General features: G+C 48.6%; 3 protein-coding genes across 6 annotated transcripts in view; 1 reads left to right on the top strand and 2 right to left on the bottom strand.

The window, feature by feature from the left end:
* Window positions 1-7,190: 7,190 nt before the first annotated feature.
* On the bottom strand, window positions 7,191-10,090 carry Emd (emerin). Its single transcript, XM_028888611.2, has 6 exons — window positions 9,756-10,090; window positions 9,485-9,592; window positions 9,268-9,345; window positions 8,940-9,073; window positions 8,011-8,057; window positions 7,191-7,928 (listed from the first exon to the last, which is right to left on the bottom strand). The coding sequence occupies exons 1-6, from the start codon at window positions 9,835-9,837 to the stop codon at window positions 7,598-7,600; spliced, it is 780 nt and encodes a 259-aa protein (XP_028744444.1). The 5' UTR covers window positions 9,838-10,090; the 3' UTR covers window positions 7,191-7,597.
* A 506-nt stretch (window positions 10,091-10,596) lies between these two features.
* LOC119086700 lies at window positions 10,597-15,591 on the bottom strand. 2 transcript variants are annotated; one of them, XM_037199350.1, is made up of 3 exons: window positions 14,340-15,591; window positions 12,077-12,208; window positions 10,597-10,891 (listed from the first exon to the last, which is right to left on the bottom strand). In XM_037199350.1, the coding sequence occupies exons 1-3, from the start codon at window positions 14,831-14,833 to the stop codon at window positions 10,831-10,833; spliced, it is 687 nt and encodes a 228-aa protein (XP_037055245.1). In that variant the 5' UTR covers window positions 14,834-15,591; the 3' UTR covers window positions 10,597-10,830. The 2 variants fall into 2 exon arrangements, with proteins under 2 accessions (XP_037055245.1, XP_037055244.1); XM_037199349.1 differs by lacking the exon at window positions 10,597-10,891 and having other exon boundaries at window positions 11,148-12,208; window positions 14,340-15,590.
* The window catches only part of Flna (filamin A), a 26,100-nt gene continuing 19,160 nt past the window's right edge, over window positions 14,455-21,394 (top strand). For all 3 annotated transcript variants that reach the window (XM_028888609.2, XM_028888610.2, XM_028888608.2), the window contains exons 1-4: window positions 14,455-14,543; window positions 17,489-17,976; window positions 20,884-21,132; window positions 21,238-21,335. In XM_028888609.2, coding sequence (XP_028744442.1) covers window positions 17,604-17,976; window positions 20,884-21,132; window positions 21,238-21,335 — 720 coding nt within the window. In that variant the 5' untranslated portion in view covers window positions 14,455-14,543; window positions 17,489-17,603. The remainder of the gene's footprint in view (window positions 14,544-17,488; window positions 17,977-20,883; window positions 21,133-21,237; window positions 21,336-21,394) is intronic.

Here is a 21,394-nt window from a genome sequence, read left to right as displayed (position 1 = left end):
TGGTTTCCAGAAACCTAAGGTTAGAGACTTAGGCTGTGAGTGTCAAGAAAAAAAAATAACTCATTCTTTTCCACCCACCCCCTGGAGACAGGGTTTCTCTGTGCAGCCCTGGCTGTTCTGAAACCCTCTCTGTAGAGCAGGCTGGCCTCAACCTCAGAGATCCACCTGCCTCTGCCTCCTGAGTGCTAGGATTAAAGGCGTGCACCACCACCACCCAGCTCTGTTGTGGAATATTATTTTAACTATGTAAAGATGTGTTAAATTTGCGCTGGGCAGTGGTGGTGTACTTTTAACCCCAGCACTTGGGAGGCAGAGGCAGGTGGATCTGTGTGAGTTTGAGGCCAGCCTGATCTACAGAGGGAGTTCCAGGACAGCCAAAGCTGTTATACAGAGGAATCCTGTCTCGAAAAAAGAAAAAAAAAGATGTGTTACATTTGTTTATGCTGTGGAATATTAATATTACTTTAACTGTGTAAAGGTGTGTTGCATTTGTTTATGCTGCCTTTGTTAATGATGTAAAGATGTGTTGCTGTTTTACTTTGCCTGCCTTAGGTACATGATTGGTTTAATAAAAAGCTGAACGACCAATAGCTAGGCAGAAGAGGGATAGGCAGGGCTGGTGAGCAGAGAGAATAAATAAGAGAGAATGAAAGGTGAGAACGAGAGGCGAGAATGAGGAAGAAAGAGAGGGACATGCCAGGGCCATAAACCAGGCAGCTGCCAGGCAGCCAGGCACAAGAAGCAGTGAAAATAAGGCATAAAAAAAGGAAGAGAAGGAAGGAAGGGAGGGAGGGAGGGAGGAAAGGAAGGAAGGAAGGAAGGAAGGAAGGAAAGTAAAAAGCCTGAAGCAAAACATAGATGAAGAGAAACAGGTTAAGTTATAACCTGTGGGACAAGCATAAGCTAAGGCTGAGCATTCATAACTAATAAGAAGTCTCCAGCCGGGCGGTGGTGGCGCACGCCTTTAATCCCAGCACTCGGGAGGCAGAGGCAGGCGGATTTCTGTGAGTTCGAGGCCAGCCTGGGCTACCAAATGAGTCCCAGGAAAGGCACAAAGCTACACAGGGAAACCCTGTCTTGAAAAACCAAAAAAAAAAAAAAAAAATAAGTCTCCATGTCATTATTTGGGAACTGGTTGGTGGCCTAAAAGAAAATCTGATACACAGCTCATAACTCATTCTTTTTTTTTAAATTTTATTTTATAATTTTTTTTTAAGCCAGTTGTGGCTGCATGTGCCTGTAACCCCAACACTGTGGGGCAGAAACAGGCAGATTTTTTTACATATCAGCCACGGATTCCCTTGTTCTCCCCGCCCCCCATAATAACTCATTCTTTTTTGGAAAGCATTTCACAAGGGTCTCATTGAGTTGCCTAGGCTGGCCTCTACTTTGCCACCTCCATTTCCACATCTGAGATTGCATGCACCATACCACCATGTCTAGCTGGCTCATGTTTTTTTCTGCATCATTTGTTTTTTTCGAGACTGTCTCCTGAACCCCCCAGGCTGGCCTAGTACTCACTAATATACCCGAAAATGACCTTGCACTTCTCATTCTTCTGCCTTCATCTCTGGAGTGCTATGATTACCCTGTGAACCAGTGCAACCAGCTAATGTAGTGCTGTGGATCCAAACTAGGGCTTCATGCATACTAGGCAAGCACTCTACCAACTACATTTCCATTCTACTTTTTTATTCATAGCTGAGGACCAAACTCAGGTCCTTGTGCTTTGCTAGGTAAGTGCTCTACCACTGAGCTAAATCCCTAGCCCCATACTTACTTGCTGTTTTAAAGAGAGATGGCTCAGTAGTTAAGAGCACTGGTTCTCTTCCAGAGGTCCTGAGTTCAATTCCCAGCACCTGAATGGTGACTCACCACCATTTATAATGGGATCTGATACCCTCTCATGGTATGCTGACATACATGCATATAGAGCACTCATATAAAAGATACATAAACACAACCTTTTTGTGAAAAAGGGTCTCCCTATGTAGCTTTGGCTGTCCTGGAACTCACTCTGTAGACCAGGCTGATATGGAACTCAGAGATCTGCCTGCCTCTGCCTCCCAAGTGCTGGGATTAAAGGCATGTGCCATCATTCCATTATTTATTTATTTATTTATTTATTTATTTATTTATTTGGTTTTTTGAAACAGGGTTTCTCTGTGTAGATTTGGACAGAGATTCTCTTTGGAATCAAAGAGAAACAGGTTTTTCAAAACAGGGTTTCTCTTTGGAGCCTGTCCTGGAACTTGATCTGTAGACTGGGCTGGCCTCGAACTCACAGAGATCTGCTTTCCTCTGCCTTCCAAGTGCTGGGATTAAAGGCGTGCACGTGGGGTTAAAGACCACTGCCCGGTACCATTTTTTAAAAAATAAACATATTAAAATAGAAAAGATTTAGGGCTGGAGAGATGGCTCAGCACTTCAGTTCCCAGCACCCATATAGCAGCTCATAAATATGTGCAACTCTAGTTCTAAGGGATCCTACACCCTCACACGGATGTACATACAGGTAAAATACCAAGCCACATAAAATAATTATTTTTTAAAAGATTTATTTTTGTTTTATGTGTTTGTTTTGCTTGCATGGATGTATGTGCATTGAGTGATCAAGGAGGTCAGAAGAGGATGACTAGTCCCCTGGGAATGCTGGGATTAAAATTGTGCACTACTATATCCAGTTTTTAATTTTTTAGGTAGTCTTGCTTTGTAGTTCTGGCTGGCCTGGAGCTCATTATATAGTTCAGACTAACCTTGCCTTTTTTGTGTTTTTTTTTTTTTTTTTGAGACAGGGTTTCTCTGTTTAACAGTTCTGTCTGTCCTGGAACTTGTTTTGTAGGCCAGGCTGGCCTTGAACTCACAGAAATCTGCCTGCCTCTGCCTCCCAAGAGCTGGGATTTAAAGATGTGCCACCATGACGACCCAGCCTATAAAGTTTGTGTGTATTCACATCACATGCATGCAGATACCTATGGAGGCCAGAAAAGAGTGACAGATTCCCTGGTACTGGAGTTACAGGTATTTGGGAGCTATAAGACATGGATGGTGAGAACTAAATCTGTCTTCTGGAAGATCAAGTGCTCTTAACCTCTGAATAATTTCTCCAGACTCCATGTTATTTTTTTTTGAGGCAGTGTTTTACTATGTGGCCCTGGATGGCCTTGAATTCAGAGATCTACCTGCCTCTCCCTTCAGAGTGCTGAGATTAAAGTCATGCACTATCACTGCATGGCTAAAAAATATTTATTTATGCATGTGTATGGACACACATGTGTGTCATAGCTTTCATGTGGAGGTCAGAGGACAATTTGCAGGAGTTGATTCTCATTGTTAGGATTGGTGGCAACTATCCTTACATACTGAGACATCCTCATGTAGTATTTTTTTAATTAAAAAATTATGGCTAAGAGTGGTTTGACTTCATGTCTGTCTGTGTACCACATGCATGCTTGGTGCTAAAAGAAGCCAAAAGACAGAGCTGGAGCCCCTGAAACTGGACTTATAGTCAGCTGTGGGCCATCATGTAGATGCTGGAAATATGAACTTGAGTCTTTTGCAAGAGCAGCCAGTGCTCTTAACTGCTGAGCAATCTCTCCAGCCCTCCATGTATTATTTTTAAGATCACACACACAAAAAATGTAGGATCAAACAAAGAAATTGGCAGGAACAAGTGGTAAGGGTCATCCTGTGGCCCAAGACAGCCAAGAGCCCAAGTGCTCAGGAGCCTAGGATGAATGCACAAATACTGTGTGGTTGCTATGTGAGATGAGAAGCTGGGCTAATTCTTACTACCTGTAGCAAGGAACAAGCTGGGCAAGAACTGAAGCCATGACCCCACCCTTGGCTGGGCTTCTACTTCCTACGGGGAATGTGTGCCTGCCAATTCACCTTTCTTCCCTGTTGGCAGCATGGAACCAGGCATGCAGGACAGTATATGACATTCCACTCTGGGTTTTTTTTCTAGATACAGTTTCTCCTTATAGCCCTGTTGTCTAGAACTTGCTTTGTAGACCAGGCTGGTTTTGAACTCAAGAGAGATTTGCCTGACTCTGCCTTCCAAGTTCTGGGATTAAAGGTGTGCACCACCACTCCCTGGCTTTTTTTTTTTTTAATTTAAATTTTACTGTGTGTTTACTGAGGTTGTCAGGCTTTCATTGAAAGCACTTTTACCCTCTGAGCTATCTTACCCACCTTTTTTCTTAAATAATTTATTTTTATGTGCATTGGTGTCTTGCTTGCATTTATGTCTGTGTGAGGTATGGATCCCCTGGAACTGGAGTTACAGACAGTTGTGAGCTACCATGTGGGTGCTGGGAATTGAACCTGGGTCCTCTGGAAAAGCAGCTAGTGCTCTTAACTAATGAGCCACCCCCCCTTTTTTTTGAAGAGGGTTTCATGTAGACCAGGCTGGCCTTGAACTCCTTATGCTGTCTTCACCTTCCAAATCTCAGCATGGTGATGGTGGCATATGCCTTTAACTTCAGCATTTGGGAGGCAGAGGCAGGCAAGTCTCTGAGTTCCAGGCCCACCTGGTCTACTGAGAGAGTTCCAGGACAGCTAAGGCTATACAGAGAAACCCTGTCTCGTAGTAAAACCAAAACCAAAAACCAAGAACAAAACAAAACAAAAAACAACAAATCTCAGCATGGAGGGGATTTGGCCATAGAATCCCACCCCTAGCAATGGATTGAATAGGAATTGTTATCTTCTAGGAGAAGAAGACAGTTTTCCCTATGTTGATCATGCTCCAATGGAAGACATCCAAGAATATTTGAGCAGCATAAATTGGCCTGGAACTTTTTTTTTTTAAGACATAAAGTTGGGTGGGTCGGTAAGCGGGGGTGGGGTGGGTGGGTGGGTGGGGTGGATATGAGTTGGGGGAAGGGGAGAGAATATGAACAAAACACACACGAAGCACAAAACTGAAAGAAGAAAAATAAAAGACATGGTTGCTTAAATAAGATCTGTATAATGACAACTCCACTTGACATGTCAATGTGGATGGGAGAAAATTCACAAGGTCCCATCCATAGGTAAACAACTATAGGCAATCAATGTCTGCCAAGACAGGGAAAAATCAGTTTTCTCTAGGTACAAGCATCCTGATAGGTTTTTCAATCACAAGTGGTGTCTTAGTGTTTCTATTGCTGCAACAAAACACCGTGAACAAAAAACATGTTGGGGAGGAAAGGGTTTATTTGTCTTACACTTCAGCATTGCTGTTCATCACCAAAGGAAGTCAGGACTGGAACTCAGGAGCAGGATCTTGGAGGCAGGAGCTGATTGATGGAGGGGTGCTGCTTACTGGCTTGCTTCCCCTGGCTTGTTCAGCCTTTCTTATAGAACCCATGACTACCAGTCCAGGAATGGAACCACCTATCATGGGCTGGGCCTTCCCCCATCGGTCACTTGCTGTGGGATGTCTTGCTGTATGCTGTGTGTTGCTCTCATTGGTTAATAAATAAAGCTGTTTGGCCAATGGTGAGGCAGAATAAGGTAAGGTGGTACATTCAAACTGAAGACAGCGATGAAGAAGGGTGGAGTCAGAGAGAGGTCATCCAGCCACCCAAGGAGCAAGCTGTCAGCAGACCAGTAATGCCATGGCCACTAGGCAATATATAGATTAATAGAAATGGGCTAATTTAAGATGTAATAGCTAGCTAGAAATAAGCCTGAGCCATAGACCAAACAGTTTGTAATTAAGCCTCTGAGTGATTATTTTATAAAAACAGCTGCTGCCCAGGTAGGATAGAGAAACTTCAGTCTACAGTCACTAATTGAGAAAATGCCTTCCAGCTGGATCTCATGGAGGCAATTCCTCAACTGAGGCTCCTTCCTCTCTAATGGCTTTAGCTTGTGTCAAGTTACACCCAAAACCAGCCAGTACAAGTGGTCAGCCCTAAACACATGAAATATAAACAACTCTAAATGGACTCAATAGGGGTTACCTGGGGAGAAAATAATAAAAATGTTCTACAAGTGTACAAAAATTCTCATGTTAAGAGAATTTCTTATATTAAAATTTTTTTTATATTTTTTATATATGTCGAAATAAAAATATCATGTTAAGCCAGGCAGAAGTGGTGCACAGCTTTAATCCCAACACTCAGGAGGCAGAGGCAGATGGGTCTCTGAGTTTGAGGCCAACTGGATCTACAGTGTGAGCATTCCAAGATAGAGCTACACAAACTCTATCTTGCAAAACAGTAAAAAAATAAAATAAAATAAGAATTGTATTAAGACGGATGACGGGACAAATGGACTTTTAAAAATGTCATGCAACTTTATCTTGGGTTTCTGGTTGTTTTTTATTTTTTAAAGATTAAAAAAATTATATGTATGACTTTTGTCTTCATCTATCTATAAATAACATGTATGTCTTCTGCCCACAGAAGTCAGAAGAGAGCATCAGCTCCCCTGGAGCTGGAGCCACAGCCAGTCTGTAAACCACCATGTGGGTGCTGGGAATTGAACCTGGGTCCTCTGGAAGAGCAACCAGTGCTCTTAACCACTGAGCTATTATCTCTGCAGCCTAGGATTTAATTTTTTTAATTTTCATTTTGAGACACTGTCCTGGAACTGTGATATGTAGATCATGGCAGCTTTGAATTCAAAGAGATCCTCCTGTTTCTGCCTCCCAAACACTGTGCACCACTATGCCTGGATAAAACCTTTTTAATATTATGTAATATATATCCAGAACAGAAAACCTGGAAACTCAGCAAGAATAAATAGGCAAAGAATTAGGATACTCATGGGAACACTGTATTTTTTGAATATACCTCTATGCCATCAAATAATCATCAATTCCAGGAGCTGAACAACAATCCACTGGCAAGATGCCTCATTTTTCTAATCTTGTAACCTCGGATGTTGGCATGAGCCTATCCTGGCTAAAGTGCCTGTATGTGTCATCATACAAGCAGTTTTGCCTGCATTTCCCACAGGCACATTTGGTTACATGGTAGTTATTCTTTGTAAGTAGTTATAAGCGCTTCAGAGAGCAAGCCCAGAAATAAAACCCACAACCAAAACAGACTTATAGTTGGGTAGCATTTGATCCCTTCCCCAAGATCAAAGTAAAATGCACAACCAAAGGAAAAAGCCATAGTGATTTTTGAGACCCAAGACCAAGCACCTGTGCCATGGTAGCCCAACTCCCACCCAGGTAGAAAAAGCCAACAAAGTAAAAATAAACATTTTTTTTATTGTGTCCACGAAAACAAAGCCAGGGTGGCCTTTGGTTAATACACCTTGAAAAGGTAACAACAAACAGGCATGCATGACAACTACCACTGCCACCACCAAGTTTTCCTCTAAAGAAGTGAGGTCTTATCTCCTGGAGCTCTAAGGGTCACAGGCAATAGAGCTAGGAGGCTCCAGAGGAAGGTACATGTGGGCCCACTGGGCTGTGGAAGGCCAGCATTTGCTGCCTTCTTGGCAGGAGGAGGTGGGAGATAAGCACTGCCCTAGGCTAGTCCCTGAACCCCTTAACTAGAACACACAAAAAGCCCCCACCCACCCTACCCCCAGCAAACACTGCTAAGGCAATCAGCCAAAACTCCTGTTAAGAGCTGCTCTGAAACCAATACCCTCAGGGATCCATCCAGAAAGGGTTGCCTTCTTCAGCTTGTATGGAATAGTAAACAAAAAGCAGAAAGGCAGCAAAGACAAGGAAGAGCAATAGCTGGCCCCAGAGTGGGACCTGTCGATCCTGGCCCAGAGCAGCAACAGGGGCCTGCTTTTCTGGCCTGATGGCACGTCGGGTAAGCCAGGAAGAGGGAGAAGAAGAAGAGGAGGACACAGAAGAGGTGGAGGATGTAGGATAATAGGATAAGCCCAGGGAACTCCTGGAGACATTGGAAATGGGGCGGTAGTGTGCGATGCTCTGGTAGGCACTGTCTCGGCCATAGATGGAACGTTCCCTGTGGCAAAAGAAGTGAACAGGTGGGCAGGAGAGCCTGAGTCCAAAACCTGTCCCTGTCCCTATGTGTGTTCACTACTCACCTATCCTTGCCCTCCTCTTCTGAAGAAGAGAAAATATCATCACGCACCTGCAGGACAGTAGGGATTAGGTACTTGGGGAAGGGTATTTCCCCATAAATATCTCTGGCCAGCCTACTCTAATCACATCCTAGAGGCCTGACCATTGCCCCCTCCCTCCAGAACCATTCTGGGTCTATGGCCTTTTTTTCTGTGGGGCCTTGCCACTCAGTGACTATGCCTGTTGACTCTGTCCCAGCATCCTTTTATCCCCCAGTATTCTCAGAAGGCTTAAACCTAGATCCCAGACTAGAGTGCAGGGAATGCTACATGTGCTCTGATCAAAAGTTTGTGGGTTGGAGAGTTGGCTGGGTACTTGAGTTCAATGTCCAGCACTCATCAGGCAGTTCACAACTGCCTGTAGCTCCAGTTCTAAGGGGAATCTGACACCTTTGGCCTCTGCATGTGCCAGCACTCATGCATACTACCACACACGCATAAATATAATTAAAGTAGTTAATTTTTTTTTGTTTTTCGACACAGGGTTTCTCTTTGTAACTCTGGCTGTCCTAGAACTCACTCTGTTGACCAAGCTGGCCTCAAGCTCATAGAGATCCGCCTACCTCTGTCTCTCAAGTGCTAGGATTAAAGATGTGTGCCCAGCAAAGTAATTAAATCTTAAAAAAAAAAAAAAAAGCCCAAAACCTAAAAACATTTTGTGTGCTGCTGGAGATGGAACCACAGGTTAAGTGGTACTCTACTGAGCTACATGTCCACCCGCAAATCTAATAGTTTTGGAGGCCCCAAAGTAGAACTTTGATTCAACAGCTGTATGCCGACCCTAACCCTGTTTGAAGGCCTAAGGACCACTCTCTGCTCCTAATATCTCCTTGGACTTATCCAGACCTAGCTAGGATGCCCCAAGACTACACTATGCCTGCTAGCCAACTCACCTGGTGATGAAAGGTGTGAGTATCTGCAAGTGAGGTCCCCGGCTGGCGGAAGCTCTTGGACATGCCCACAGACTCGGGCTCCCCATATGTCCTGGTAGTCAAATAGCTTTCCTCATAGTAGTCGTCATTATAGTCTTGGGAAGGAAAACAGTGGTAGAGGAGACAGTGGTATCCCTTACCTGGCCTCATGGCCCTAAATTCTGTGCAAGTTTCACCACTCTAGAGCCACTGAGAACTGGTGTGAGTGGGTGAAGTTCGAGGTTTCCCTGTGCTCAAATCCCTGAAGCATGGGGTAAAGATATAAGTGCCCACCCCACACCTGTCTTACCCTTGCTCTGGTAAAGTAAGGCGTCCTCTTTTTTTGGCAGATCGTACATGTCTGAGTCCACAGAGGCTGAATCCAAGTCTGCATTTAAAGGGGGGAAGGTACAGACCATTAGCTCTCCAGGCTTCCCCCTACTCCCTCAGTTGCTTCAGCCACACCCTCCCTCCCCAAGCCTTGTGCCCCCAAGCAGCTCAGCCAGGCTCTGCAGCGGAGGCCTCACCTGAGAACCGATAAGAGAATGAAGAGGATGATGAGTTGGGGGGCGAGAGCCTCCGTCTCTGGGTCTCATACTCGAAGATTTTCTTTTCGTAGAGCTTGCGAGTGGAGCCTGGCCAGACATAGGGTGCGAGGCGGTCAGGGGGTGCGAGGTAAGCACCCCAAGAGCGCCGGGGAACACGGGGAGGGGGCAAAGAGGTGGGGAGAACGCTCAGGGAAGAGCGCGGGAAAGCAGGGCCCGGGAGAGATTCTGCGCGCCACCGCCTGCCGCGTACCCACGATAGGCCCATGAGGTATGTTGTACTGGCGTAGCACAGCGGCCAGCTCAGTGTCGGACAAAATCGCGTAGTCGTCCATGGCAGACACGTCCTGCACCGGGAAGCGGTGTTGAACGTAAGGGGTGGCCCGGGCCTATGGACAAGAAACGGACAGCTCCGAGCGTGGCAGAGGAAGCGCCAGCGACTCAGAAGCTGCTGTGGTCGCGTCACGCCTCTGTCACGTTTGCGTCACAGCCGCGGCTACGCGGGCTGCGCACGCTCCTCAGGGCAGGCTCAAACCTGCCTGAACGGCCGGTACAGACCGGTCTGGCAGTGGGAACAGGCGGGGCTGGCGAACGGAAACGTCACACTTGTGTGGTATTGGCTAGAACAGGAAGAGGGCGGGGCCAGCAGGAGAGCCGGAGGGGCAGGCAAGGAGACCATTTCTGAGAGCCCGGCTGGTGAGGGGCGGAGTTAGAGGGTGTGTTAGAGCTAAACATACTAGAGGGGCGGGGAAGTGCTTGTTCTCAGCTGGCTAAAACCGGCCTGTGGTTGGGAGACTGTAAGATCTCACTTACCTTTGTCACTGGCTTCACACTGATTTTATTCCCTAGTGCTCTAGCGCCTAGGGTCCTCAGCCGCAGTCTGTTCCACAGCAATGCAGAGTCCAATCCTGAGAGCGAACCCTTCCAGAACGCCTGGTGCTGCTGCGAGCTCTTTGTGCGCACTAACGCCGAGAAACGGCTGCCATTCAGGGCTCTCATCACCTAACATAGCCACCCGCAGACCCTTGCCCACCCCACCCATGTCCGCTGGTCTTCCCAGTCTCCATGGCTCTGCTCACCTGCACCAGCTCATTCCCACCGTCTTCTCTGCCCCCTAGTTCCATCCGGGAGGAAATGGGGCAAGCAACTGGGCCAGGAGGCTGCCAGCACTCCAGGACCAAGCAGCCTTCCAAAGGCCCAGGGCATGCCAATGGGCATAATCAGAGGGCGCCCACCTTGAGATGCGTGTAGACGGGTACACCTTGTGCCTGCCAACTCACAGTTCCATCCACCTGGGCCCCTGAGGAATTCTGGGGGTGAGTTCTCACTTAGCAGAATAGAATAGACCCTAAACTTGGTGTGACCTTGGAGGACATCAGGGTGCAAAACCTAGAAGCAAACCGTGGGAATCGGCTGTCTGTATCAGACAAAGGTTGTCTGGAAGAGTGACCATAACCATTTCATTCTACACAAAGTCATTTGGGACTAGGTAGGCTGCCCCTTATTGGACAGACCTAGAAGGAGGGGTACATGCAGAAAAGGTGCCTGGAATGCCTGATTTCTTAAATCAGTGGTTCTCAACCTTCCTAATGCTGTGACCCTTTAATACAGTTCCTCAGGTTGTGATGACCCCCCACAACTATAAAATTATTTTCATTGCTATTTCACAACTATAATTTTGCTATTGTTATGAACCTTAATGTAAATATTTTTGGAGAAAAAGATTGTCAAAGGGATCGAGACCCACAGATCAAGAACCATTGTTTTAAATGTTAGTGATAGCAAGTACTCTGGTCAGTTCTAGACTGGCCTGATGGGTACTTTGGTGAAGGTCACAGGCCAATTCTCTACGGAAGTTTAAAGAAGGCAATGGTGAGGAGATGGAACCCCATTTTGACCACATACAAAGTTGTTAATGAAGAGTTACTGTTGGATGGATTTCAAAGACAGTGCCCTCATTTGTCCCTGGAAATGGAGTTGTATGAACCCTGGAAACGATACTGTCTTACGGAAAGACAGGAGAACCTTGGCCCGAAGTATATGTAAGTAAGAGACAGGGTAGGACAGAGAGAGACATTCTGCGCATTCAGAGGCTGCTTCATGAAATGTTTTTAGTTTTGGCAAAATCAGTTTTCCCAGCATCCCCCTCCCCCTGTGCTGGCCCCTCTCCCAGAGGCTTCTGCATACAGAGTGGTTACTCAGTACTCCCCTATGCCCCCCCATACAGAATCAAGCTGCTTCCTTATGAGGTCAAGGAATTTTAGGTTTGCCTTCTCCCTAAGGAGCACCCTCTGCACCTGCCTCAGCACTCTGCCTCTTAATCCTCCCACTACTCCACTATAAAATTCTATCATAGATGTTACCAGGAAGCTGAACTGTGGTTTTCTTGCACATACTTGGAGCTTAAGTCTAGCCCCATTGCAGTGTAGCTTCCTTCTCTATCATTCAGCAGACAAATCAAGATCCCAGAGTCGAAAGAGGCTTTTGCAATAGCCCCAAGTTGAGTGATTAATGGAAATAGTCTCCCCAGGAAGTAGCTGGTCACCTAGGTGCTGCAAAAGTATGGCCTCATACCTCATCCAGGATTTGTCAGAGGGGCTAGAAGGATTTGTGCAGGGCATTCTGTGGATCTCTGGTAAGTTCTTCCTCAGAAGGAGTAGCCCTTGGCAGGTATGGCTAATGGGGAAAAATCTTGGAAGTGACCCACTGTAAGAATAAAAAAAAATTGTTGGTCCTGTAATCCCACTCAGCACTTAGGATTTTGAGGCAGAAGAATTGAAAGTTGAAGGCCTGCATGAGCTACAAGGTGAATTCAAGGCCACCTGGGTAACATAGTGAGACCTTGTCTCAAAATCTCAAAAGCAAAAGAAAAATGCAGGCTTGGGATATAATTATCTTGGTGGTAGATTACTTGGCCGACATGTATTAAATTCTGGATTCAATCCAGAAACACCCCTCCCCCAGTTGTAAGGAAAAATCTATATGAAAACATTTATTCAACACAAGAAGAAAATTCTTTGTTTGTTTTTGTTTTTTGAGACAGGATTTCTCTGTGTAGCCCTGGCTGTCCTGGATCTCACTCTGTAGACCAGGCTGGCCTCAAACTCAGAGATCTTCCTGCCTCTGCCCCCCAAGTGCTGGGACTAAAGGCGTGTGCCACCACCGACTGGCAAGAAAATGTCTTTTTAACTTATTATGCTTTTTACCAAAGAATAATTAGTCCTGAATTAACTAATCTTAATAGTTGATAGACCTGAAAGAAGTTGGAGGCCCTAACTTCTTGTGCTTCTTGAGTGTGTGTGTACTGGGAGGAGTAGTAGAGTTCAAATGTAGTGTGTGTGTGGGGGAAATGTAGCTACACACTCACTACCTCCCCTATAGTCCTTCCATCTGCCTACTCATTGATCTGATTATCATGCCTGTGGGTAAATGGGTTTCTCCTCTGAAAAGACAATCATTTCCATGAATTCTAGTGCAGCCACCTCATGAACCTGAAGTCAAGCCACCAATTTAGTAAATGATGAATTCATTGGCTTCCCTAGTAGAGGTCTCCAGCTGGACAGAACAGTGAGAGACCTTGATCCTAATTGGGAAGTCAGAGTGTGAAATGTCATTGCCAGCAGAGCCAACAAAGGTAGCAATGGATGCATAGTGCCTGGAGGGGGGCCTCAGCACTTTGCTATTCAAGTTAAAATATTGGTTACTGAATTGACTCTGCAGATGTGATCAAACTCCCCCTCACTATTTTTCCTATTCCTTCCTTCCTCTCCTTTCTTACCTTCTACTTTTTCCTTCCTCCCTTTTACTATGAAGCATGTGCTACCTTCTCTTTTTGATAATATAGAGCAGGAAAGCAAATCAAATATGTCTGTTATTCCAGCACTTGGGAGGCAGAATTAGGGGGTTGCCACTTCAAAGCCCAGTCTGGGTGCTACATAGTGATTTCCAGATCAGCCAAGCTACAGAGTGAGATCTAGACTACACACACCCCAGAATATATTGTAGGTGGTAAGGGAAATCTCATTTGCAATATCTATTTCAATTTTGTGTGTATGTGCGCACTGGCATGATGCAAATGTAGCTCATATTGGGTTTGCAGGCAAAATGATAAAATACCAAAATGTTAAAATGGCACTGCTTTATGTGTCCTTTCCCTAGGAAGTGACATTTGAGTTGAATCTGAAGCTACCAGGAAATGGGCACATAGAAGAGGAAGAGAAAGTATGACAATATTAGGTCATTATGGCTGTGCCCACTAAGTTCATAGATACTTAGCACGTTGTACCACACTGCACACTCCCAGGCTTTGAGAGTGCACCAGATTGCTTTGAGAATTCAGCGTATTTCTGCTGTGTGCTCCCAGGCAACAGCTGCACCTAGCAGGGACCAAATGTTAGCTAGGGGAGCTTGTTCATTACTGGGCTCAGGGACCCATTGGGGCCTTAGGAATGGTTGGTGCTCACTACAATTACCTGTTGCATCTCTTCCCATGGAACAAGACCTGACCTGTGTGGCCAACCCAGGCTTGGGCAGAGACAGAAGGCTGTGACTGTAGGTAACTCCCCAAAATAGGTGGCCTTGGATCAGAGCCTCCATTCCAGCCAGTAAGCACTTGGCTCCTCTGTACTCATATACTCCCCTATACTCTAGCCTATTAAAGGTTCTGCCTAAACATTGGTTTTGCAGACCCTGTTCTGGAGGTGAACCCCCCCTCCCTGGAAGCCTGGTGGCCCTCACGGAGCTGTGAGCTCATTCTAGGGGGCGGCGTCGCCAGTCAGCAGGGGCACTTGAGCTCCTGCCCCCCCCACCCCACCCCCCGGCTCCCGGGCGATTTTACCAATTAAGGCTTTCTTGCCGGGCCAGGCTTGGCCGGCCCCGCGCGGGGCGGACGTGGGGCGGGGATGCGGCCAACAAGAAGGCGGGCTGCAGCGGCACATTCGCGTGGAGGCGCGCAGCGGCGCAGTGGACGCCAGCAAAGCTCTGAGGCTTCCGGCTCGTGTGCGGAGAGCTGGGCGCCACCCCGCGGTTGCAGGGACAGCAGGTGAGGGCTCCGTGGCCAGCTCCATGCCGGATAGTGGTTGGATAGTGAGCGTGCCGCTTGCGAGCTGGGTAGATGTCTGGAAAGTAGGCAGAGAGGTCGAGGCCAGGTGCAGCTTGGGTGTGGATACAGGTCCCAGGCATCGCCTTAGTGTCCAGAGGTAGCTTTGCATAGTTTACCACACACTTATGTCTGTGCTCAGGAATCTGGGAGCTCGAGACCAGTGGGGTTCCTGAAAGAGGGGATGGTATCTGAGAGTTTGGCAGGAGATGGGTACAGGCGTGGGTACCCATAAACTGGTTATTTGCGTGCTTATCTGAGAAAGAAAGGTCTTTTGAGACTAGTACCTTGATTGGGATAAGGGTGAATGGCAACTTGGAAGAACACTTTCCAGCCAATGCTAAGGGTGGATATGAGAGATGATGAGTCCCCTGCTGGTTTGGGCACAAGGAGCCGATTCCGGGGCTGTGGCAGGGTTTAGCCAGCTAGATTTCAAGCCTGGATCTTGGGTCCTCTCTCATATTGGTTCTGAGTATGATGGTCATTGCCAGCCAGAACATAAGCACCAACGTTCCCAGATCCCAATGCCAGACCTGGGCCAGAAAAAGTGGGTGAAATCCACCCGCAGTATCTTGCAGCTCCAAGCAGTCTGGCCAAGGTGAGAGTTCAGGAAATCAACGTTCTCTCCTGTTACACCTGGATTTGCCTTATGGGCACTGTTTTACTTTGGAGATTTTCTGCTTTCTTCCCTCCTGGCGCCCCCTGGCTACACAGGTCTAGAAACAGCTCTTCAGGATCCTAGTATAGCTGGTGGGCTTGGGCCTATAGTTTCCCTGTGGGAGGGCCTGGATTGGGGTCTGATGGTGGGGGTGGTGGAGGTGGGCGGGGTGTGTCTAACATCCAAGAATCTACTCCAAATAAGGGAAAATATGAAAGAGCTGGATTTTGGCTTCCTGGGTTGCCCCATCTGGGTCTTTGGGATGGAGCGACATCTGGTGGTGGCACTGTGTCCATTCTAAGGCCCAGAACTCTCCACCCCGCTCCCCAATTCCTCTCCCCCCCCCAAAGCCAAATCATAGGGCTGGAAGCTGGGACACCCAAATTCTGTGTGGTCTGTTACTACGATTCCATTTTCCCTGTTCTCTGCAAATTAATGAACTCAAGTGATCCAGATAAATAGCACTTAGTGGAAAATCAATTATTGATGCAATTCCATACCTGGGGATTTGCTCTCCAGTGGGGGGAGGCGGGGGGGCCAGAAAGATAACTCAAATCGTGTCTTGAACGACACCTCTGGAAGTTTCCGTTTGAGTTACCATTTTGGTTACAGTTCTGCCATCCTGTCCTCCAACTCTTTGTGTATATGAAAACAGAAGAGGAGAGGATATGCAGGTGACTGGAGGTGGGATAGGGGAGTTCTGTACTGAAAATGTTATTTGACTGGTGAGATTATAGACAGTCCCAAGATGAACATGCTGAGACAGAAGTGGTGCCCATTGTGACCATAGCCTTACCATAGCCCCACCACAGGCAATACAGACACCCCAGGCCATAGAAGAGCCAACCATATTTGGGCATGCCATGTTGGCCAACCCAGAGCCACTTTAAGCCATGGGTCTTTTAGAAGATAATTCATTGCTAGAATTTGAGAAGTAGGGATAAAGGCCCGCCTTTCTGGAAAAACATAGAGAAAGGAACATTTTGGAGAGGCTTGGAGTACAGACAATGTAGATGGAAAGAGTCTACCATGGGAAAGGTAAGCTGAATTCCCTTCACTAGAGGGTGGTAGTGACTGTCCCTACAGTTTCTTGCCTCTGTGCCTTTGCTCATCTCTGCCTCAATACAAGCATCCTCATTATTAGTCCCAGAATTTTGTATCATAAAATTAACCATTAGTGAATAGCTTCACACTGCTTGGGGAACACAACCCAGGCTCCTTAGCAATCTGGTGATTGCTTGACGTCTGGTGATTCTCCTCCCATCAATCTGGGACTCTATCCCTGAGCCCTTCCACACCTCTAGGGTCACACCAAACTTTGGTCACATAAAGCCAGGTGAGAACTCACCCCCAGAATTCCTCAGGGGCCCAGGTGGATGGAACTGTGAGTTGGCAGGCACAAGGTGTACCCGTCTACACGCATCTCAAGGTGGGCGCCCTCTGATTATGCCCATTGGCATGCCCTGGGCCTTTGGAAGGCTGCTTGGTCCTGGAGTGCTGGCAGCCTCCTGGCCCAGTTGCTTGCCCCATTTCCTCCCGGATGGAACTAGGGGGCAGAGAAGACGGTGGGAATGAGCTGGTGCAGGTGAGCAGAGCCATGGAGACTGGGAAGACCAGCGGACATGGGTGGGGTGGGCAAGGGTCTGCGGGTGGCTATGTTAGGTGATGAGAGCCCTGAATGGCAGCCGTTTCTCGGCGTTAGTGCGCACAAAGAGCTCGCAGCAGCACCAGGCGTTCTGGAAGGGTTCGCTCTCAGGATTGGACTCTGCATTGCTGTGGAACAGACTGCAGCTGAGGACCCTTAGCTCAGGAAGAAGGGGGAAATGAAGATAGAGGAGGAGGATGCAGGATCGGGGCGGAGTCCAAATGATTCAGGGATCCTATTGGCTCCACCCCCTGCAGAAAGAGTCCCTTGTAAGGGTGTGCCGGCTGGAGTTGAGAAATCCGAATTGCTCAGCCTTTCCTAGCTCTGGAGTCCGTTTCTTGTATTACTGTAAGCAGATGTTGCCGGACCTCCTTGCGCTCTTTGGGGCTCAATGACCCTCCTTGAAGCAGAACTTGGTCGCCTTGGGCGGAGCAGGGGAGGGGTGCTTTGTGGGAGCATTCCAACGGGCGGGGCGAGGTGGGGCGGTCACGGCCCAGAAACCCCACCCGGAGGCCCCGCCCCTACGGAAACCTTGCTTCTGGCTCCACCCTTCGCCCGCATTTAAAGGGGTCGTTCTTTCCGCAGCGCAACCTCTGTTCTGTGCCTTGTCTCTTGAGCGCGGAAGTGCCTTCGGCTTTAATTAAAGGGCCGTCCCCTCGCTGAGGCTGCAGCACCGCCCCTCTGCTCCTCGCGCCTCAAAATGAGTAGCTCTCACTCCCGCTCTGGTCAGAGCGCAGCGGGCGCGGCTCCGGGAGGCGGTACCGATACGCGCGACGCCGAGATGCCGGCTACCGAAAAAGACCTAGCGGAGGACGCACCATGGAAGAAGATCCAGCAGAACACATTCACCCGCTGGTGCAATGAGCACCTTAAGTGCGTGAGCAAGCGCATCGCCAATCTGCAGACAGACCTCAGCGATGGATTGCGGCTCATTGCACTGCTCGAGGTACTCAGCCAGAAGAAGATGCACCGCAAGCACAACCAACGACCCACTTTCCGCCAGATGCAGCTCGAAAATGTGTCGGTGGCGCTTGAGTTCCTGGACCGTGAGAGCATCAAGCTCGTGTCCATAGGTGAGGGTGTGGGCCACACTGGGGCACCATGCGGGCGGGGTCACCGCAATTCTCCCTCCTTTCACCCCTACAGCCCCCCTCCCGGTTCCCCTCCCTAGGTGCCCTGCAACCAAGAGTACCCCTAGGCCTCTTAGCCGCCTAGTTCCGCGAGATCCTTGAGAACAAAGGCGCGCAGGCTGGCCTACTGAGCATGTGAACCGCTACGCGCCCCCGCCCGCTGCGCCCTCCTGGCCTACTCCCAGGCTGAGCTCACATCCTCTGTAGGCCGCACCCCCAGCATTCCCAAAGCTGCACCCGTAGTGGGACAGGCACAGACTAGGTTTCTGCCCCTGAGAGCCGCACTCCATCCTTGGGCAGTGGGATGTCCAGGCTCTTCCTCTACAACAGCAATTTTGAAAGGACCCTTCTAGCTTTTAGGTGCCTCTGTAGTTCTAAAGTGGAGGGTGCAGCTTGTGGCTCCTATTATGTAGGATGCCCTCAACTTCTTGCCCTGAAACATACTCCCCCATTGGAGGTGGTTCAAATCCCCAGTTTATATCTTTTCTGGCGAACTTGGAGGAGGGCAAAGAGATGTATTGCTGGCAAAACTGCACCCCAGGTGTGTTGGGTGTGGTTGACTGAAGGCCTCTGGGCATCTGGCCATAGTGTGCTTGGTTGCCAGCTTTGCTATCACGAATCAAACTCTTACTTCCATGTAAACCTTGGTTTTCTGCATCTAGAATGCAGAGATTGATTGAAAGGTGCTCCAGTGTGCATTGGGTTTACTGCCAGCTCAGTGCCTATGTCATTGAACTGGAGAGATTGGCATTGGTATTGCCTTTTGAAGGATCCCATGCCTTTTTCAAAGTAGGGGCTGCTTATGGACAGGCATCAGAATTGGTAACTTGGGAATGTGGAACAGTAAGAGTAGGAGAATGGACCTTTTCTTCATAATAGAAAGGGCTTCCTGTTATACTTAGGACTTTGAGTGAGATGGTACATGCTAAATCAGTGAGGGACCAAGATTCTCCTGGCCTCTCAGAGAGCAGTTTTCAAGTGCTGAGTTTTTTCTTTGGAATGCTCATAGAGGCATGTCAGTGGATGTATGGAGGCCCATCCCTAGTCCCAGCCTCAGTCTAGCCAGCTGAGTCATTTCTGAGTCTTGGGGGGGGGGGGCAACCGGATGTGGGGAGTCAGGCCACACCCCAGCTCTTGGGGGGGGTCTCCTCCCTCCTCCCTTCTTCCCTCCTTCTTGTGAGCTGGCTGGAGCAGGCCTAGTTCCCAGAGCTTTGCCATATAAGGCAAAAAAATGTTGGAAAGCAGCAGTGATTAGGAGAGGGAGGGGGCTGGCTGGCCCAGGGGCTAGGGGTGGGATGGGGCGTGGCCATCTAACTAGGCTGCCTCCCAACCCTGGGCCCTGGTCTTCTCCCTCTTAGGAGGGGGACTTAGCTGTCATAGCCAGCCTAATTAGACCAGGGGAGGGTCCTTTCTGGGACGGTGGGTCTGTCTTTGCTCCTCCCCTTAGAGGCCACTAAGGACTTATGGTTTCCTTGGGGGCTCTTGTGCTGGACCTGTGACTTGGGGTAGGGTCATTGTGCCCTTGATCTTTAAACTTCCTTCCCCCATCCTCTCACCAATTTGGAAGAATGAAAAACATCCACAAGAGGCCAGACCCAACCTGTTAGGGAATAGGAAAGAAGATCACGCTGCTTTGAGAGGCTCAAGTGGTAGTCCTCCAGGTGCTGTCCCACTGCCTGGGATGCCACCTGCTGTAGATGGCCCTCCCAATGGTGTACTTCTAGTTTTCATGACCCACCCCCATTGACTCACTAGAGAAATATTCTCTGATTACAGGAAAGGCCTGTAAGGTTTCCAAAGATGAGCTGTAGAAAACTCTACCCACCATAAGCCATACACCCTTGAGGAGGTTAAGACTCAGAGGTGGCTTTGGGTGGGGCTCAGAGGGGTTACCATGGTGATGGGTGTTCAGTATGCCCGCCCTAACCACTTCCCTTGTGGTAAGCCTGGTGGCTGCCTGAGACCTAGCCCGTTAGGTGGCAAGTAGGCTGGGTGGTGAGTAATAGTTAAGCAGGTTATGCTGAAGCAGCAGGGCTTGAGGACCCCACCCAAGACATCTGCAACAGGGACTCCCAAGTGGGCCTTGGCAACAGAGGCAGGCTAAAGCTAGCCCCTCCCTACTCTTCATCTTCTTCCTCCTTCAACTGGGCAATGGGGGCTGTTACCCCAGAAGTTCCCCATAGGCTTCAATGAGTCAGGACCAAATGTAGTTCCTTTGACTTATAGCCCCTCCCCCAAACCAGTCCTCTTGTGCCACCTCCTGACTCCTAGCTTGGGGGGGGACGGGACAAGGAAGTAGCAAAGGGTGGGGCTCACACCCCTTCATACAAGGATCCTTGCCAACACCTCCACTTCCCCTGCCTCATCCCCCTCCCTGGAACAGCAGTTGTATTTCCTAACTACTCTTTGCCAACCTAGCCTTCCTCTTCTTTGGTCCCAGCCCAGCTTGAGGTCAGGGGCCCTGTTTCTGGGCCAGTTAGGGCTAGGCCACTTCTGTCTGTTCCCATATATCCCAAGAGGTAGGGGGCAGGTTTTGATCTCAGCAGTTGCAAAGCATTTATCTCACTTGCTCTCTCACCCTCCTTCTGGGCCTTGGGGTTTTGCATTGTATTGTCATCATGTGTCTATGGGTCTCTTCCTCCCCCTGAAAAGTCTTTTATCACTAAATATTTCCTTGTACCCCTTCAGAGGCCCTGGGCAGAGAGGGTGCTTGATCCACATTCTACCCTTAGCTGGAAGGGGCCTCTGTCACCTAATTGACTTGCTGTGCCTGTCCACCCAGGGCCCTCCCTGCTGGCCTTGGTGAGGGAAATCCCTAACTGCCCAGTGTTTCCACCCCTCTTCCCACAGACAGCAAGGCCATTGTGGATGGGAATCTGAAGCTGATCTTAGGGCTCATCTGGACCCTGATCCTACATTACTCCATCTCGATGCCCATGTGGGATGAGGAGGAGGATGAGGAGGCCAAGAAGCAAACACCCAAACAGAGGCTCCTAGGCTGGATTCAGAACAAGCTGCCACAGCTGCCCATTACCAACTTCAGTCGGGACTGGCAGAGTGGCCGGGCCCTGGGTGCTCTTGTTGATAGCTGTGCCCCAGGTGAGGGGCACAGAGATGGGAGATCTTGGGCTAAGGCTATCTGGTCAACCTAGAAGGTGGTCCTGTAGCCCCTAGACTCACAACATGACCTTTTCTGTGTTGTAGGCTTATGTCCTGACTGGGACTCCTGGGATGCTAGTAAGCCTGTGAACAATGCACGAGAAGCCATGCAGCAGGCTGACGACTGGCTAGGCATTCCTCAGGTATGCTCCCTGAATGGCTCCAGCAGCTAAAGGGTGCTTGGTTATGGTGAGGAGAGGCC

This window comes from Peromyscus leucopus, chromosome X (genome assembly GCF_004664715.2).
Source record: "Peromyscus leucopus breed LL Stock chromosome X, UCI_PerLeu_2.1, whole genome shotgun sequence".
NCBI lineage: Eukaryota > Metazoa > Chordata > Mammalia > Rodentia > Cricetidae > Peromyscus > Peromyscus leucopus.
This window is presented reverse-complemented; position numbering and strand designations above follow the sequence as displayed.

Excerpts from the sequence above, each read along its gene's own strand:
- LOC119086700 (XM_037199349.1), bottom strand. The coding sequence starts at position 14,833 with ATGGGTACCCACGCCTGTACCCATCTCCTGCCAAACTCTCAGATACCA. Across the intron at positions 12,209-14,339 it reads CGGCAAGAAAGCCTTAATTG|TGGGTCACTTCCAAGATTTT; the intron begins GTAAAATCGCCC and ends TTATTCTTACAG.
- Emd (XM_028888611.2), bottom strand. The coding sequence starts at position 9,837 with ATGGACGACTACGCGATTTTGTCCGACACTGAGCTGGCCGCTGTGCTA. Across the intron at positions 9,346-9,484 it reads ATTCTCTTATCGGTTCTCAG|ACTTGGATTCAGCCTCTGTG; the intron begins GTGAGGCCTCCG and ends CTTTAAATGCAG. Across the intron at positions 7,929-8,010 it reads GAAGAGGAGGGCAAGGATAG|GGAACGTTCCATCTATGGCC; the intron begins GTGAGTAGTGAA and ends CTTTTGCCACAG.